We start from the raw sequence: 18,061 nt of genomic DNA on the forward strand, positions 1-18,061 counted from the left end.
GGCATATAAATAGAATTCTAATTATAGAAATGATAAATTTGAGTTGACTTAGTTATAGTATAATCCATTTGTGATTTGACAGTAGCATATAAAAATAGTTATAAGACTAGAGAGTAAAACAAATAATTGAAAGAATCATGGAAACAGAACAAAAAGAAAAGAATAAGGTTGGGTGAGGTGACTATACACCATTTTCTATTTCTGTTAGAACTGTTAAAAAATTAGGCTGTAATTTTTTTAAGGTCCAACAAACAGTTTATACAAAATTAGTAATAAGGTTCATAGAGTGCATAAGACTAAAGAGGATTTATTTCCTAAATCCCAATAATGGGGATATTGGGTGATACAGTGACCATCACTGAAACAAATATATTAATTTTCTTTGTTTTTCTTTTACTTTGGGGCTCCTAATCCAAAACCAAGGATAAAGCTGAAGCACAGTTGCATAAAAGCACGTCCATGAAATTCAAGACAATATAATTCAAGTGGGCAGCTCTGTGATTGTCTTTTTCCAAGAAAAAAATAAAATATCTGGAGAAAATGATGAACTTCTTGTGTTTAGATAGTACTCTTTAAGGATTATTATTCCAAATTGTACTTATGGTTAAAAAGCAAAGAGTTTAAGGTTTTATTTTCTATGAAGTATCTAGAGTATAGATACTTGGGGTTGCCAGTAATGGCCCACCCATATGCTTTGATAATAAACTGGGCAGATTAAATTTATTAATTGCCCTTCCTACCTATTAACATTAATTTGTATCCATAATTATTATCTAAAAACAGGACATTAGGAATATTAGGATAATTGCTCCTGTGAAAGCTAGAAATAACCAGAAATTTTCAATGACAGAAAAAAAATATGTATTTCCTGATTACAAACAGATTAACTTGCCTCAAAATAAGACATAAGAAAAAAAAGTGTTTGTTGGCACTTTGGAATATCATAGGATGCCATATGGATAAAGCATCAATGGAAAAATCATGTGTATTTTATGAAGAATGAATGGCCTATTTCAAAATGGTTTTCTTTGAATATGAAGAAAAATATATATGTTCACTCAATCAGAGCTAGAAAAACCAAGAAGCTGTAAATATTTAAACTTTAACAAAAAGAGTTTAGTATTGGCAAGTGCAGATTTGCAACATACTGTGTAATGGAAAACTTAAAAGTAAGATAGACCAATAATTTGCCATCCAAATTGAGAAACTTTTGAAAGTGAATTAATTTACGACCAGTAAGAAAGTTGGGACAATAGGCGTGAACCCATGCTAACCTAGGCAAATTGGAATGCTTGGTCAGCATACTCATAAATGTCTCCAAAAGGTATAAACCCAAAACAGAACAATTACTCTTCCCAAAAATCAACTCTTCTCTTCAGGTTGCTTAGTCAGGGGAATGCCAAGTGCTGGACCTGTAGAGATCAGGGTGGCCACCTATTCTCATTGCCTGAAGAGAAAATACCAACCCAATTTTTCCCCACCTATTTTGGAAACAGATAAATAAAGCCATTAGTGAAATCCCTAAACCAGGTCTACTCCATCAATGTTGTAAACTTTTTTCAAGCCTGCTATCTCATAGTTTCATGAAGATTTGCAGCTTGCCTCAGTTAGCACACCTGTAAGAAACCACCACAATAAAATAACTTCATCGGTTTACTTCATAGCTTACTTATCCTCTACTTCCTCCAAATATTTTGCTAAGTTATTTTCACTTTCTTCATCTGAAATTCATCAACATTTGGTGTTGAATTTTTTCTATTAAAAGCAAATGTTCTCCTCTTATAGTTCTAACAGCACAATAATAAATCATAATCTCTAGAGATATTGAGAAGTAATATAACTTAGAGTATAACAAATAACTTTTATCTCAGTATATTTTATTTATTTACCAAAAACTTTAAATGTTTTATAACATGAATTAATTTAGTCATCATAACAAGCCTATGCATTAGATACTATTCTTAGCCCCATTTTCAGAGAAGGAAACTGAAGTAAAAATATGCCCAAGGTCACTTAGATACTCTGTGGTAGAACAGCCATTTGAACCCAGGCAACCTTTGCTGTAGGTTCTGTGCTCTCAAAATCACTCAGCTTTCCTGTCTCTTATGTGATTTTCACTTACTATCCCTGTCTGTGAGCATGAGAAATATCCCTTGGCATACAGTTTTCAAAAATAAGAAAACTAAGGCTGAGGAATAACTTGTTCCAAGTCCCATCTGTATAAAGAGATTGTGTGGAGTTGGAATTTAAACGGAATTATTTTTTCTCTGTTCCCAAGTGTTTAGCTACTCTCACCTACTGCTTTGGTATGACAAACTTGGTTTAAACATTCTCCAGTTATGACCCAACATATATTCAGTTACCTGCTAAATATGAGTGCACAGGTTAGTGTGTCAATAACAATGTTAAATATTAGCAATACTAATGAATATGTTAGTCTTGTCCTTGATATTCATATGAACAAATCTAGTAGGTCACTTGCAAATTTCTCTAAATCTTGTTTGTTAAGATTTTTATATCCTTTCTACAGTTAATTTTCATCATTTATATTTTCTTAGAAAATCATTTATTGCACTATATTTTCATATATATTAGCAAACAGTTGTAAATTGATCCTTTTATAATCATTTTCCAATTACTTTCTTATAATCACATTCCCTTTACCCTTCCAGATTTTGTGATTAATAAAAGTTTCCCTCATTTTTCCATTATATTAGCTAGTCTAAAATAGTTTATGTATTATTTTTATTTTACCCAAGGAAACAATTTTAGGATTTATCAGTTCTATGCTTTTTATAGTCTGCTTTTATTTTTCTAAATGTACTTTCAGCTTAAACTTTTTCTTATTTTTTACAAACATTTAAAAAATTATTCCCAGAGCTCCTAGGCCTCCAAGACTGTGATGGGAGGGGCTGCTGGGAATGTCTCTGACATGTCCTGGACACATTTTCCCTTTTGTCTTGGTCATTGGCATTTGGCATCTTGTTACTTATGCAAATTTCTGCTGCAGGCTTGAATTCCTTCCCAAAAAATGGGATGCAGGCTGCAAATTTTTCAAACTTTTATGCTCTTCTTCCTCTTGAAGATTCTGTCACTTAGAATTTTCTTCTGCCAGATGCCCTAAATTATCTCTCTCAAGTTCAAAGTTCCACAGATCTCTAGAGCAGGGGCAAAATGTTGCCAGTCTCTTTGCATAGCAAGAATGACCTTTACTCCAGTTCCCAACAAGTTCCTCATCTTCATCGGAGACCACCTCAGTCTGGACTTCATTGTCCACATCACTATCAGCATTTTGGTGAAAGCCATTCAACACATCTCTAGAAGTTCCAAACTTTCCCACATTTTTCTATCTTCTTCAGAGCTCTTCTTACTGTTCCAACTTCGGCCTGTTACTCAGTTCCAAAGTTGTATCCACATTTTCAGGTATCTTTACAGCAGCACCCCACTCTACCAATCCCAATTTACTGTATCAGTCCATTTTCATACTGCTACGAAGAAGTACCCAAGACTGGGTAATTTATAAAGAAAAAGAGGTTTAATGGACTCACATTTCCACATGGCTAGAGAGGCCACAAAATCATGGTGGAAGGTGAAGGAGGAACAAAGGCATGTTTTACATGGCAGCAGGCAAGAGAGCATGTGCAGGGAAACTGTCTTTATAAAACCATCAGATCTCATGAGACTTATTTACTATTATGAGAACAACATGGGAAAAAACCCACTCCCATGATTCAATTAACTCCCACCAGGTACCTTCCATAACACGTGGGGTTGATGGGAACTATAATTCAAGATGAGATTGGGTGGGGTCACAGCCAAACCATATCATTTATCAAGGCATGTTTAATTTCCAAAGAATTGTAGATGTTACTCTTTAATTTTGTTATTTTTAATAACAAAATTATTTTTATTTTTATCTTAAAAATAATTTTACCATTAATTTAATCAATATTAAATTTAATTATTAAAAATGGTTATAGCATGTATGTTAATATTTAAAGGGAACCCATTTGGACTGTTCATTCAACATATATTTATTGAGCACTTATTGTGTGTATTGGGATACAGCATTGAAAAAAACAGATGTTTCTGTGTGTTTTTCCTTTAATATGGTAGTTGTTTAATGTGTTATTACCAAAATTATAAAAATAAAATGTTCTTGTGTCCTCTCACTAACTATAGGACGCCCTTTAAGCTTCTAAATTATAATTTAGAAGGCTAGGAGATATAAGTTGATTTACAAATATAGTAGTCAAGCAGGCTGAGAGGAGAGGGAAGAGTCTTGGAGCTAGTGGGTAACCCAACAAAGGAACTTTTACCTTTACCTATTTATTTTCTATGTGTGTTGAAATCACTGAAGTTAAGACCACCTTTACCCTTTCTCTAGTCCAGTGTCATGATATGGCTGTGTTCAGCCTTCTTCCTGGTATTTCTGGTCACTGAACTAGACAAGGGAGGAAATGCTCAAGTGAGAGAATAGGTCTCTGGATTCCTAACATCATAAAAAGCTACATCATAAAAATGCCCCTTGCCCCTCCTATTTGAATCTTACCCACAGCCTGCCTCTTTTGGCAGCCCTTGCTATGAGGTAGTGAAAGTGCCCCTATGCAGCTCTTTCACAGCTCATCCTAACATAGCCCTCAAATTAGAGGATTGTGTTATGCTCCTTAAAACTTCCATTACTTTCTAAATGTCTTCATTAAGAAAAGAGAAAAAGAATCATGGCTTAACATGCTACTTCAATCTAGTGTACCTAACATGTCTATCAGAATTTCCCATCAAGTTAGAGTTCTATGGTGGAATCACCCCTTACTGAGGTGTACTTTTCCCTAGATGTGTTAAATGAATTTAATTCTGTTTCTATTACAGATTTTGGCAGCCTTTACACTACCATCTAGAGCTCAACCCTCCTATCTTTAATCAAAAATAGATCAGTGTTAAGTTTTAAAAATATTATTCTCACCTGTAAGTCATTAATACTCACTGAATGTAGACATTCCTTTTACCATGGAGAGAAATGACAACCGTGCTTCCTAATGATAGATGTACATATTTATTGCCCAGTGTTTTACCTTACCTGAGCTATATTGATTGCATTTTGGATTCGTACATCTTCCTCATAATCCTTTGTTTTCTGCAATGTTTGCCATATCATGTTTCTAAGTCCATCCTGTTCTTCGTCTCCTTGAAGTTCCCATGAAATTTTCACCAGGTTATACACTAAGCCATAGTAACCAGTCCAGACTACTTGATCACCTGTTTAAAAAGAAAAAGTCTTTGGGAATTATCATTTTATTCACCTTGCTAAAGTATGATTGTGTGAAACAGAATAAACCAATTTTACTATAATTCATAATAATATTCTAAAGTCTGAAATTCTAAGCTGTGGAAATTTCTGACCCTTCACTGCTTTCTCTCCTTTACATTTAAAACAGATCACAGATCATTTTAAAATTTCTAACCACATGAAAAGAAAAACTGCACCTAACTGGTATACTTCATAAATTTAAAAGTTAAATGGGTAAACTGTAAACTACATACACAAAATAAATTCTTAGAATTCAAGTAAAGAGGAATCTGTTCAAAGGAATATGAACACAGACCACCATGGTGAATTTTTATAATAAAGTAGAGAAACCAGAAAAATACTTCCTGTTATTAAAAAAGTCAAACATTATGAAACATGGTATTTGAACCAAGAAGAAAATGTGCAAATCATGTGAAAAGCATACAAAAACTACTGTTATAATTATAAGGTGAAAAATTCATTTCAATAATAGTGAAATAAATCAGTTGGAATATAGGAAAAAGTAATGAAAACAGAGATTTAAAAACTCTAAGACACTCCTCTTCTAGAACTTATATAGCAATTAGCAATTTATATACATTACCAAGTTCCACTTTCAAAATATGTATTTTCCTTAGAGAAAGGAGAAAGACATTCCTATTTACTCTTTATAGTAATTATTTCTTACCTAGATATTGTATATTGCTATGCAGTAATAGGAAGAAAGAATTCCAATTTAGGTAGATTTGGGAGAAATAAATTTGGGGAATAAAATAATACAGTTATTATAGAAGAGATGAACTTAGCCAAAAACCAACATGAAAATACTGAGTATGTGAAGCAGATAAGAAGAATAAGAAGAGGAAATGGTTCAGAAAGGGAACTGGAAGAGTTTTAAAGCCCTTTAAATTCCATATTGCACTTTTCTCCAAAACCCTGGTGACAGTCCATTGATGATTATTGCCCTTCTTGAATAAAGATAGAAGAACAACATGAAAAGTCACAATCCTCAACTTTTCCAAATGAATCTAGTTTTCATAATGCAGGTTAATAACAATCATCATTATTATTATAGCTAGTACCGGAGGGGGTACTAACTATGTGGTCCAATTTTAGTTCTCACTACAATCCTGCTATGTAGATGTTATTATATATACTTAGAATAATAAAAGGGAACATATAAACTTGAACTTGCTTAGAAAGCTCCCTGGCATCAGACAGCTGTTGAATGAATGATAGAGCAGGTAAAGGCTGGTCTAATCCTGTCCCATGCAGCACAGTCTCTCCAATTTACACAAGTACTTTTCTTTCTAGTCATGACCTTCCATTCCATTCATAGGAAAGAAAGATTTTGAAAGAAAGAGGAGGCAGAAGAGAAAGTACGTACATGTTTTACAAGTAATAGGAGGAAGGCATATATCCAGTTTCCAATTTTAAGGTATCATCTACCTTTTCTATTACTGGAACTTTAGGAGAGAAAGTATAAGCTGGAAGTAGGAAGCTACAGTTAAGCAGCCAATTATTTTTGAAACGTCATTTTCTCCTTATAGGAACTTTACTAATTTAAATTGAGACATCACAATATTTGAAATAACATATAATATAAAACAAGTTTTTTGAATGAATGGCATTAATATTTTTGCACTGAACGTTTGGACTATAATAAAAAAGCCCAAATTTAAGGTTTTGGGGTTTTCTTAAACCATTTTCTTTGTGAATAGTCTTGACTAAAGTGAGAAAAAGATAATCTGTATCTTCAAGTAATTGGCAAGTCTGGGACATGAGAATAATTTGTAAGAGAAATTAGAGGGTAACTGTTAAATGAAAAGATGATGGTCATTGATATAACAATCACAAAAGCAAGAGATCAATGAGGGCTAGAAGAGTAAGGAAAGGGCTGGAGAAAGTATGAGTTTACAAGACTTGTCCAATAGGTAAATTTGGGAAAAGTGCAGATGAAGATATTGGGTGAGTATTTCAAATGGAAGGATATCTGAAAAAAGGTTAGCTCTGAGAATAAATACTGTAATAGCTTCCTAGTTCTTTCATCTTCCTGTCTTATTATTTACTGCTTCACCATTACTAATCCACGTTGTGGAAAGTGACCTTTCTAAATCTCATTATGTTACTTCTCTACTCACAACTCAGCAAAGGATTGCCATTTGTCCCTATGTAAATTCCAAATCGCATGGCCAGGCAATTACTGTCTGTCTTTCTAATATGACATCATTTTGGAACACATCTATGACCACTCCTTTAATCCCACCCCTCTTGCTAATACACTACAAACAGACAAAACTACTTGAAGTTCTAGAATACACATCTCATTTAATCTTCTAGCTCTTGTATAAACTTTTCACTTAACCAGAAATTATCCTGTCCAAAATTAACTCCACACTACACCTGGCTTCTATGGAGACTCCTGCATTCTTTCTACTAGGAATCCTTCTCTGAATCTCCATGGCTAGCTAGGTGCCCTTGTGCCTCATGTATTGTATCATATTGTACTTGCATATCTCACCTATGGATTATAAACTACTGGAGAAGAGAGAATATCCTTTATTCGCTCAGATATTCCTAGCATATAGCAAAGTGCCTACAACAAAGTACCTACAACATAGTAGATCTAATTTATAAAAATCTGTTAATTGAATTAGGGAAGTAGGTAGAGAGAACAACTATGTCCCTTTGCCTGGGGCTGAAGGGTTTCTTGGAACACAAGCTTTCAAGGACAAAACTGGGAAAGTCCACAGCAAATCAAGACATTTAGGTCAGGAATATGGCCCCCAGTAGTGAGGTAGTTAAACAGACAGAGAAGGGAAGAGATGATAGTAAGGATCTCAAATGAAGCTAAGGTGGGCAGTTTATACTAAAAATAAATAAGAGGCCAGTCATGGTGGCTCACATTTGTAATCCCAGCACTTGGAGAGGCTGAGACAGGAGGATTGCTTGAGGCAGGCCAGGAGATCAAGACTAGCTTGGGCAAAATACCGAGACCCTATCTCTATAGTTGTTTTTTTTGTTTTGTTTTGTTTTGTTTTGTTTTTTGTTTTTTTTTAATTAGCTGGGCATAGTGGTGCACATCTGTAGTCCCAGGTACTCAGGAGGCTGTGTTGGGAAGATCACTTCACCCACAGAGTTTGAGGCTACCGTGAGCTATGGTTAAAAAAAAAATAGATAAGGTACCAAAGCTAGCTAAAGATAAAGGGGATCAGATTAAATGGTAGATGTTTGAGGAAGGGAGTAACGTTATGTCTGCTCAATGCAATGTCATGTTTATTCAAGCAATAAACTGGGAAACCAATACAGGAGTTTTATGAGGTAATCTAGGTCTTTACCGCAATGGGCAGCAGGAGATTGGCAAGGAAGGGGCAGAAACTTAAGACAGCGTGGAGAAGATCTAATTGGATTTCTTAGCTATGGGGAAACAGTCAGAAATACAGGGGAAAGGAGAAGTACATTTTTAAGCTCAGGAGACTGAAACAATAATAAAACCACTTGAAGAAATGAGAAGAGTGTATAGAAGAGTCACTTTTAAGAAAAAGAAGATAAATACTATTTGGAAAATGTGGCATGGGAAGGGAGACTCTAATGTTCAATGTCCTGTAGTTTGTTGTAAAAATATGGCTAGAATGCAAGTAAAATAGCAAGACTGAGATTGCTGATTTGTGGGTCACTAGCTTGAAGTCAATATAAGTAAGGAAACACATTATTTTTTAAGTTAATAATTCTGGATTGTAAGCCTCTGAGAAAAAATAAGTTTTTGAACAATATTACAAATAAAACATACAGTGAATTTTAACTAATTTTTACATTTACTTACAGACTCTCAACATTAACACAAATGACTGACAAAAACACATACAAACCACTTTCCTCTATGTATTTTAAATTATTACTTATTGAAGGTCAATATTTTATAAAACTACAATAGTTGAATTATCAAAATGAATACACTTTGGTTTTAGAATCCACAAGATCAATGATAAACCATAAAATATATTCTGATAGTTATGTTTTAGTAAGTCACAATTCCTTTTAAATTCCATTCATATTTTTAAAAGTGAGCTGTTCACCTGTTGATTTAAACTCAATTGAAGTGCTGCTGATGAATAATATTCACAGGGAGAATCTATTACATCCAACTGACTGACAGTTAATGAAGAAAAAAAACCTTATAAAGACAGATGGTATGTGTTACAACTGTCCTAAAAAGTAGACCACATTCTAATTTGCACATCTAGACATTTGCTGAGAAGCATGCCTGCTATGAAATGTTTCAACAAGGGACCAAGCTGTAGCATAAGGCACTCTTCTGTTCTGCTTTGAGTGACCCTGTGGCAGCTATCAAAGATGTCACTTTAAATATACTGAGAGAAAATATGTCTGTGTCTGCAGCTAAGCAGACAGTATCCTAGGATATAAAAAAGCCAAACCAAAACAAGTTCTTAATAAATTCAAAAATTTTATTAAGAAACCACCACTGTACTTGAAAATCAATATTATGCCTTTTCTTTTTATTAGTAATGCCTTATTCCAGTGTTTGAACCCTTTGATAGCCTTTAATTGCCACTGAAGAGACTTACATTTCATATATTTAGTGAAAGCGAAATATGAATATTTCTACTTATATGAATGAGTGTAAATGAGTATAGCCTTTGCAATTCTGTCAAATATAATATGACACTACAAAATCAAATGTGCCACTTAAAGGTAATTCAAATGTAGAATGTGGTTCAAAACACTGATGTTATGCAATGCCATGTAGAGTTGAAGGAACTAGATCAACGCCAAGAAACTAATGGTTGGACAAGAACCAGTCAGCCAGCCATGCATTTAACTAATATTTACTGAGTGAATGCTAGATGCCAGCCACTGTTCTCTGTACTAAAGAAAAAGACAAACTGCTTCTCTTGGTATACTTAATTCCAATGGACAGAGACAGATATAAAGAAAGTAAATATAACAGTATCAGTTTATTATGAATGTTATGAGAATAATAGAAGATGGTAATATGACCAACAATGACTAGAAGAAGAAAACTACTGTAGACAGAATGAGAGCAAAACTTCCATGAGGAGGTGATATTCAAGCTAAGATCTAGCTGATAAAGAAGAGTTAATCATTGAAGGAACAAGGGAAAAGCATTTCCAAGAGTGGAGGATGAAAAATGCAAAGGCTTTGAACCTAGAATATCTTGCTAGTTTAGAGAAAGAGGAGAAAATACAGAACAAATGTATTACAAGACACCTGAGGGTCATGGGACAAGACTATGTCAGGTAGGTATGACCTTTACTTAGATACACTCTGAATGGTCACAGCCAATTTGTGGGCCATGGAAAAGAGTTTAGATTTTATTCTTAGTATAACAAATAACTATCATGGCTTTTTTTTTTCACTAATTCAAAATCATAAGATGCTTGTTAAATATTAGTCAACAACTCATTCCTCTCTCAATAGAATACTAGTAAAAGGTACATTTTCCCTGGATACAATTTTATTACCTATAAGCTTCATGTTCTACATTAGCTCTCTAGACTTGTTCATCCTATATGTCTGCTACTTTGTATTATAGCTTTTTAAATGAGAAAAGGAACTGTCACATTTTACCTTTTCACTTCTTGGTAGAAAATGGACTCTGTGGAATATAAGAGGGAAGCAGGAAGACATTTAACTCTTTGAAGTAATCTAGAAGCAAAGTGATGATAGTTTGGACTTGGAAAAGGTACACTAAAGAATTAACCATGCTCAAAGAGAGGGTTGGCCTTTGTCCTTGGCTCTGGGCAGTAATCTCATAGGCCTTGGAATGTCCTGACTAAGAAAAATGACATTATTTACCTGGGGTCCTTGGGTATGTTAAATAGTTTATGCTATAAGATTTGATTCATGGTGGGGTGGCTTGGGCCACACTGTATCAGTTTGAACATTGGTGGGGCCAGATACTAGAGACAGCCATGCTGCAGGCAGTTAACCAAGTGTATGTGACCAAGCCCCCCCAAAAACTGTAAATTGCAAAGCTTGGGTGAACTTCCATAGTTTACCATACTCTATGTATATTGTCACACATCATTGCTAGAAGTAAATGTTCTTCACACAACTTCTCTGGGAGAGGATAATGGGAAGCTCTGTACTTGAGTCTTTCCTGGACTCTGCTCTATGTACCTCTTCCTTTGGCTGATTTTAATTTATATCCTTTCACATATAAACCATAACCCTGAGTAAAATGACCTTGCTGAATTCTGTGAGTCCTTCTAGCAAATTATCAAACATGAGTGATGTCTTAGGGATCTCCAGACTTGTAGTTGGTGTTAGAAGGGAGGGTGGTTCTGGAGACTCCCAAACTTGCAGCTGGTGTCAAAAGAGAGGGTAGTCATGAGGACTCTTGAACTTCAGAGGAGACAACAATAGAGATAGGGGTAGAAAAATTAGGAATATACTTTTGGATAGCAGGATACAAAGAATTCTAGGACACTATTTTCAGAATATTGTTATACTATAGTAATACAAATAATGATAATGATGATATATGTATCACCATATATGTACATAATATATATTAGTGAAATTGTTATTTTGCATATATCATCATTATTGATCATTACATATATTAAACAAATATTCAACAGAATAAACTGAAGAGAACTGAGGTATTATATGCCCATATTTTGTTGTAGGTAATATGGAAAACCAAACTTTAAAAGTTAGCTGATTCTTTTATTAGAATGTGGTAGTTGATTGAAGCACAATTGCAAATAGGATGCCAAAAGGTAGATGAATAATGAAGACACTGAGTAGAATTTGCTTAACTTGAAATTTCATGGTCTTTTCTAATTGTCAATTATGAAAATGTATTAACTAAAAATAATTATTGTGGCCAAGATGGCTGACTAGAAGCAGCTAAGGTGTGTGGCTCTTGTGGAGAGAAATGGAAGGGGCGAGTAAATACAGCACCTTCAAGTGAAACATTCAGGTACTACAGTTGAGACTAATCAAAAAACAACTCAACCCACGGAGAATGGAGAAAAGCAAGGCAGAATGGTGGCCAACCCGGGAGCAACATGGAGCCAAGCAAACCTCCCTCATTCAGAGAAGCAGTGAGTGAATGTGTGACCCTGGGAAACCATGCTTCTCCCACAGATCTTTGCAACCCTCAGGTCAGGAGATACATCATGAATCCCCTCCACCAGGGCCTGCAGTCTGACACAGGGTTATGTAGAGTTTCAGCAGAGCAGCTGCTCAGGCATACAAGGGGACCTGGGAGCTTAGATGTTCTTGCTTTCTGGGCTTCCTGGCAAAAGTTGCCACAACTCCAGCAAAAAAGGAGGTTAGGTCCCTGTACATACTCCTAGGAAAGAGGCTGAATCCAGGGGGCCGCGCAGTGATGGTCCGCAGACTTCAATCCCACAGCACCTTGCAGGCCATCTAAATAGGAAGAGAGGAAGTCAAACTATCTCTGTTTGCAGATGGCATGATCCTACTTTTAGAAAACCCCATTGTCTTAGCCCAAAAGCTTCTTAAGCTGATTAATAACTTCAGCAAAGTCTCAGCATGCAAAATCGATGCGCAAAAATTGTTAGCATTCCTATACACCAAAAGCGGTCCAGCCTAAGGCCAAATTTGGAATGAACTCCCATTCACAAGTGTCACAAAAAGAATGAAATACCAAGGAATACAGCTAACTATGGCAGTGAAAGATCTCTACAAGGAGAACTACAAACCACTGCTCAAAGGAATCAAAGACAATACAAACAAATGGAAAAACATTCCATGCTTATAGATAAGAAGAATCAATATTGTTAAAATGGCCATACTGCCTAAAGCAATTTATAGATTCAGTGCTATTCCTATTAAACTATCACTGACATTCTTGACAGAACTAGAAAATACTGAAAATCTATATGGAATAACAACAAAAAAAGCCTGAATAGCCATGGCAATTCTAAGCAAAAAGAACAAAGCTGGAGGCATTATGCTACCCGACTTCAAACTATACTGCGGGGCTACATTAGCCAAAACAGCATGATACTGATACAAAAACAGATACATAGACCAATGGAACAGAATAGAGAACCCAGAAATAAGACCACACACCTACAATTATCTTATCTTCAGTAAACCTAACAAAAACAAGCACTGGGGAAAGGATTTCCTATTCAATAAATGGTGCTGAGATAACTGGCTAGCCACATGCAGGAGATTGAAACTGGACCACTTCCTAACACTATGTACAAAAATTCACTCGACATCAATTAAAAACTTAACTATAAGACCCAAAACTATGAAAATCCTGGGAGACAACCTAGGCAATACTATCCAGGACACACACACAAGCGAATAAGTCATGACGAAGATACCAAAAGCATTGCAACAAAGCAAAACTTGACAAATGGAATATAACTAAACTAAACGGCTACTGCACAGCAAAAGAAACTATGAACAGAGTAGACAATCTAGGGAATGGGAGAAAATTTTTGCACATTATGTATCTGACAAATATCTAACATGCAGCAACTATAAGAAAATTAAACAAATTTACAGGAAAAAAAATCCCATAAAAAGTAGGCAAAAGATAGGAACAGACACATCTCAAAAGAAGACACACATGTGGCTAACAATCATATTTTAAAAAAGCTCAACATTACTGATCAGTATGGAAATGCAAATCAAAACCACAATGAGATACCATCTTACACCAGTCAGAATGGCAATTGTTAAAAGTAAAAAAATAACAGGTGCTGGTGAAGTTGTGGAGGAAAAGAAATGCTTATACACTGTTGGTGGGAGTAAATTAGTTCAGCTATTGTGGAAGACAGTGTGGCAATTCCTCAAAGACCTAAGGACAGAAATACCATTCTACCCAGCAATCTCATTACTGAGTATATACCCAAAGGACTATAAATCATTTTATTATGAAGACACATGCATGTGTATATTCACTGCAGCACTATTCACAGCAGCAAAGACATAGAATCAACCTAAATGCTTATGAATAGTAGACTGGATAAAGAAAATGTGGTACACACATGCCATGGAATACTATGCAGCCATAAAAAATAATGAGATCATGTCTTTTGCAGGGACATGGGTGGAGCTTAAGGCCATTATCCTTAGAAACTAATACAAGAACAGAAAACCAAATACTGCATGTTCTTACTTATAAGTGGGAGCTAAATGATGACAACACATGGAGACACAGAGAGGAACAACATACACTGGGGCCTTTTTGGAGGGTGGAGGGTGGGAGGAGGGAGAAGATCAGGATACATAACTAATGGGTACTAGGCTTAGTGATAGTGACCTGGGTGATAAAATAATCTGTACAACCAATCCCCATGACACAAGTTTACCTATGTAACAAAACTGTACTTGTATCTCTGAACTTAAAATAGAAGTTAAAAAATTAAAATTAAAAATTAAAAAAATGAAATTACAAAAACATATAAAAATAATTAACTTCTGGAATTCTAACTGGAAACCAAGGATAAAAGTAGTTGATTCTCTTTTCAATAATAATTGTGATTCTAATAAATAAACTACAGGAATATCAGACTTCTGACTTTTGGATTTATTTTAAATTTCACTAAGCTAAATTTATTCTACCAAGAGATGGAATAATAATTATAAGTAGATAATTCTCACAGATTTCTGTATTCCAGGGGCAACAAGGAAATAAAGAAGAAAATAACAAAAATGTTCTTGGAAATTGTAAAAAAGAATATGAATATTTTACCTTTATAACCACATTATGTTACATGCAAAACCTTTTTAAAACCCATAATCTTGAAGAAACTAAGATTCTGAGAGATATAACAAGTTGCCTTAAGTAATCTAAAACTGAGCTGTGACTCATCCAAAATTGCTGACATCCAAAATTGGTGACACCAAATCTAGTCCAGTGAAAATTTATTCACCTATAACTGCCTTTCTTGAAACCGTATTGGTGTTATTTCTCCTCCTCCTCTTACCTAAATATCTCCTACTTCATCCCATTTGAGGACTTTTATTAATTCTTCTACTCAGTAACCACTGATTAGAAGGGATCTCTTTAAAAAGTGAAAAAATTCTCGTGACATCGGCAAGATGGCATAATAGAAAACACTGGACTCTCTTTTCTATCGTGGAAACATCAATTCGATAGGAACAAATGGATCAATTCTCATTATGAAAAATCCAGAAACTAGTAGAAGGGCTTAGATTTAGTGTGTAAATCTAGCCACACTAAAACCAGTAGTAAAAGCAGAAACACCCTTGTGCCATAACCCCTACCATTTGCACAGTGCTATACAATTTAGAAAACACAATTGGCTGGACACTTCGCAAATCTAGGAAGAAAAATGTACATCCAGATCCAGGAGGCCCAAAAGATCTCAAATAAAATTAACCCAAAGAAATTCACACTGAGACACATTATATTCAAGATATCAAAAGTATAGGAGATAATTTTGAAAGCAGTGAGAGAAAAACAACTTGTCATGTCAAGGGGATGATTGTAAGACTACCCAAAGATTTTTTTAAGCAGGAATTTTGCCTGCCAGAAGGGAGTGAGATGATATGTTCAAAGGGATGGAAGAAAAAAAATCTGCCAGGAAGATACTATACCTGGAAAACTGCAGTTTAAAAAAAAAAAACCGAAATACTTTCTCAGACAAACAAAAGTTGAGGGAACACATTATAACTAGAATTGCCTTACAACAAATCCTAAAGGGAGTTCTTCAACTTGAAAAAAAGGGATGCTAAACTACAATATGATAGCATAAGAAAATATAAAACTCATTGGTAAAGATCTTGATACTTAATACTACACTTAATACTATATTAGTATAACAATGGTAAGTAAATCAATTTAAAAATATGTTAATGTATACATAATATAAATAGATGTTAATTGTGACATCATAAGCATAAAATGTTTATTAGAGCTTTGAGAAGTGTAGAGTTTTGTATAAGATTGATGTTGTTTTCAACACAAAATAGATTGTTGTATTTTAGGTAAGACCCATATTAATCTCAAAGGAAATACCTACAGAAGTTACACGAAAGAAAAAGAGAAAGGAATCAAGGCATGCAAATAACAAACACAAACACATACACACACACACAAAAGAAGACAGAGCAGGAAAAGAGAGACAAAAATAAAACATGTAACAAAATGGCAATAATAAATCCTTATATATCAATAATTACTTTAAATGTAGATTAATTAAACTTCCCAATCAAAAGACATAAAGTGGCTAAGTGTATAAAAAAATAGGACCCAAACATAAAGTATCTATAAGGGGGTCACTTTATATTTAAGGATACACATAGGCTGAAAGTAAGGCATGGAAAAGACATTCTACGCAAATGATAATGAAAAGAAGCCGGAGTGGCTATACTTATACAGAAAAAAGAAACAGGCTTTAAGTCAAAAAACGGTCACAATAGACTAAGAAAAATATTATGTAATATAAAAGGATCAATCCACTAAAAAGATATAACAATTATAAATATATATGCAACCAAGATAAGAGCACCTAAATACAGACATTTGCCACATAACAGTGTTTCAGTCAACAACAGACTGCATATATGACAGTTGTCCCATAAGATTATAGTGGATAGAGTTGAAAAAAATTATATTAGCTGGTGACATTTAGCTGTTGTAATGTTGTAGTGCAATGCATTACCTTTTCTATGTTTAGAGGCACAAACAGTTAGCATTGTGTTGCAATTGCCTATAGTATTCAGTACATTAACATACTGTATATGTTTGTAGCCTAGGAGCAATAGGCTATACCAGGTACCCTAGGTATTTAGTAGGCTATACCATCTAGGTGTGTGTAAGTATACTCTATTATGCTTGCATAGTGGTAAAATTGCCTAATGATGCATTTTTAAGAACATATCCTTATTCTTAAGCAATGCATAACTATATATGAGGCAAACATTGACAGAACTAAAGGGAGAAATACAGCAATACAATAATAGTAGGAAATTTCAATAATAAGGATGACAACCAGACAGAAAATTAATGAAGAAACAGCCAACTTGCACAATACTAAAGACTAAATAGACCTAAAAGGCATATACAGATCACATAACCCCAAACAGGATAATTTTTTTTTTCAAGTACACATAAAAAATTCTCCAGAACAGATCACTTAACAGGTCACAATGAACGTCTTCACAAATTCAAGAAGATTGAAACTATGCTAAATGTTTTTCAACCACAGTGGAATGAAACTACCAACTAATAGTGGATGAGAGCCAAATCAAGAATGCAATCCCATTTACAATAGCCACAAAGAAATAAAATACCTAGGAATAGATCTAATCAAGGAGGTGGTTAGATCTCTATAAGGAGAACTATAAAACACTGCTGAAAGAAGTCAGAGGTGATACAAACAAATGGAAAAACATTCTATGGTCATGGACAGAATAATTAATATCATAAAATGGCTATACTGCCCAAAGCAATATACAGAGTCAACACAATTCTTACCAAACTACCAGTATTATTTTTTACAGAAATAGAAAAAAAACACAATTCTAAAATTCATATGAAATTGAAAAATAGCCCAAATTGCCAAAGCAATCCTAAGCAAAGAGAACAAAGCCAGAGGCATTACATTAACCAACTTCAAGCTATACAACAAGGCTACAGTAGCCAAAACAGCATGGTACTAGTACAAAAACAGACACACAGATCAGTGGAACAGTATAGAGAACCGAGAAATGAAGCCACATACTTACAACCATCTGATCTTTGACAAAGTCAACAATAACAAGAAGTGA

The 18,061-nt window shown here is 34.5% G+C and overlaps 1 protein-coding gene across 6 annotated transcripts in view; it reads right to left on the reverse strand.

Annotated features, from left to right (window-relative positions):
- Positions 1-18,061, reverse strand: part of TMEM232 (transmembrane protein 232) — a 335,529-nt gene that overhangs the window by 156,884 nt on the left and 160,584 nt on the right. For all 6 annotated transcript variants that reach the window (XM_055112526.1, XM_063604589.1, XM_055112529.2 and 3 more), the window contains one exon: positions 5,078-5,256. In XM_055112526.1, coding sequence (XP_054968501.1) covers positions 5,078-5,256 — 179 coding nt within the window. The remainder of the gene's footprint in view (positions 1-5,077; positions 5,257-18,061) is intronic.

The sequence above is a fragment of the Pan paniscus genome, chromosome 4, assembly GCF_029289425.2.
Source record: "Pan paniscus chromosome 4, NHGRI_mPanPan1-v2.0_pri, whole genome shotgun sequence".
Taxonomy (NCBI): Eukaryota; Metazoa; Chordata; class Mammalia; order Primates; family Hominidae; genus Pan; species Pan paniscus.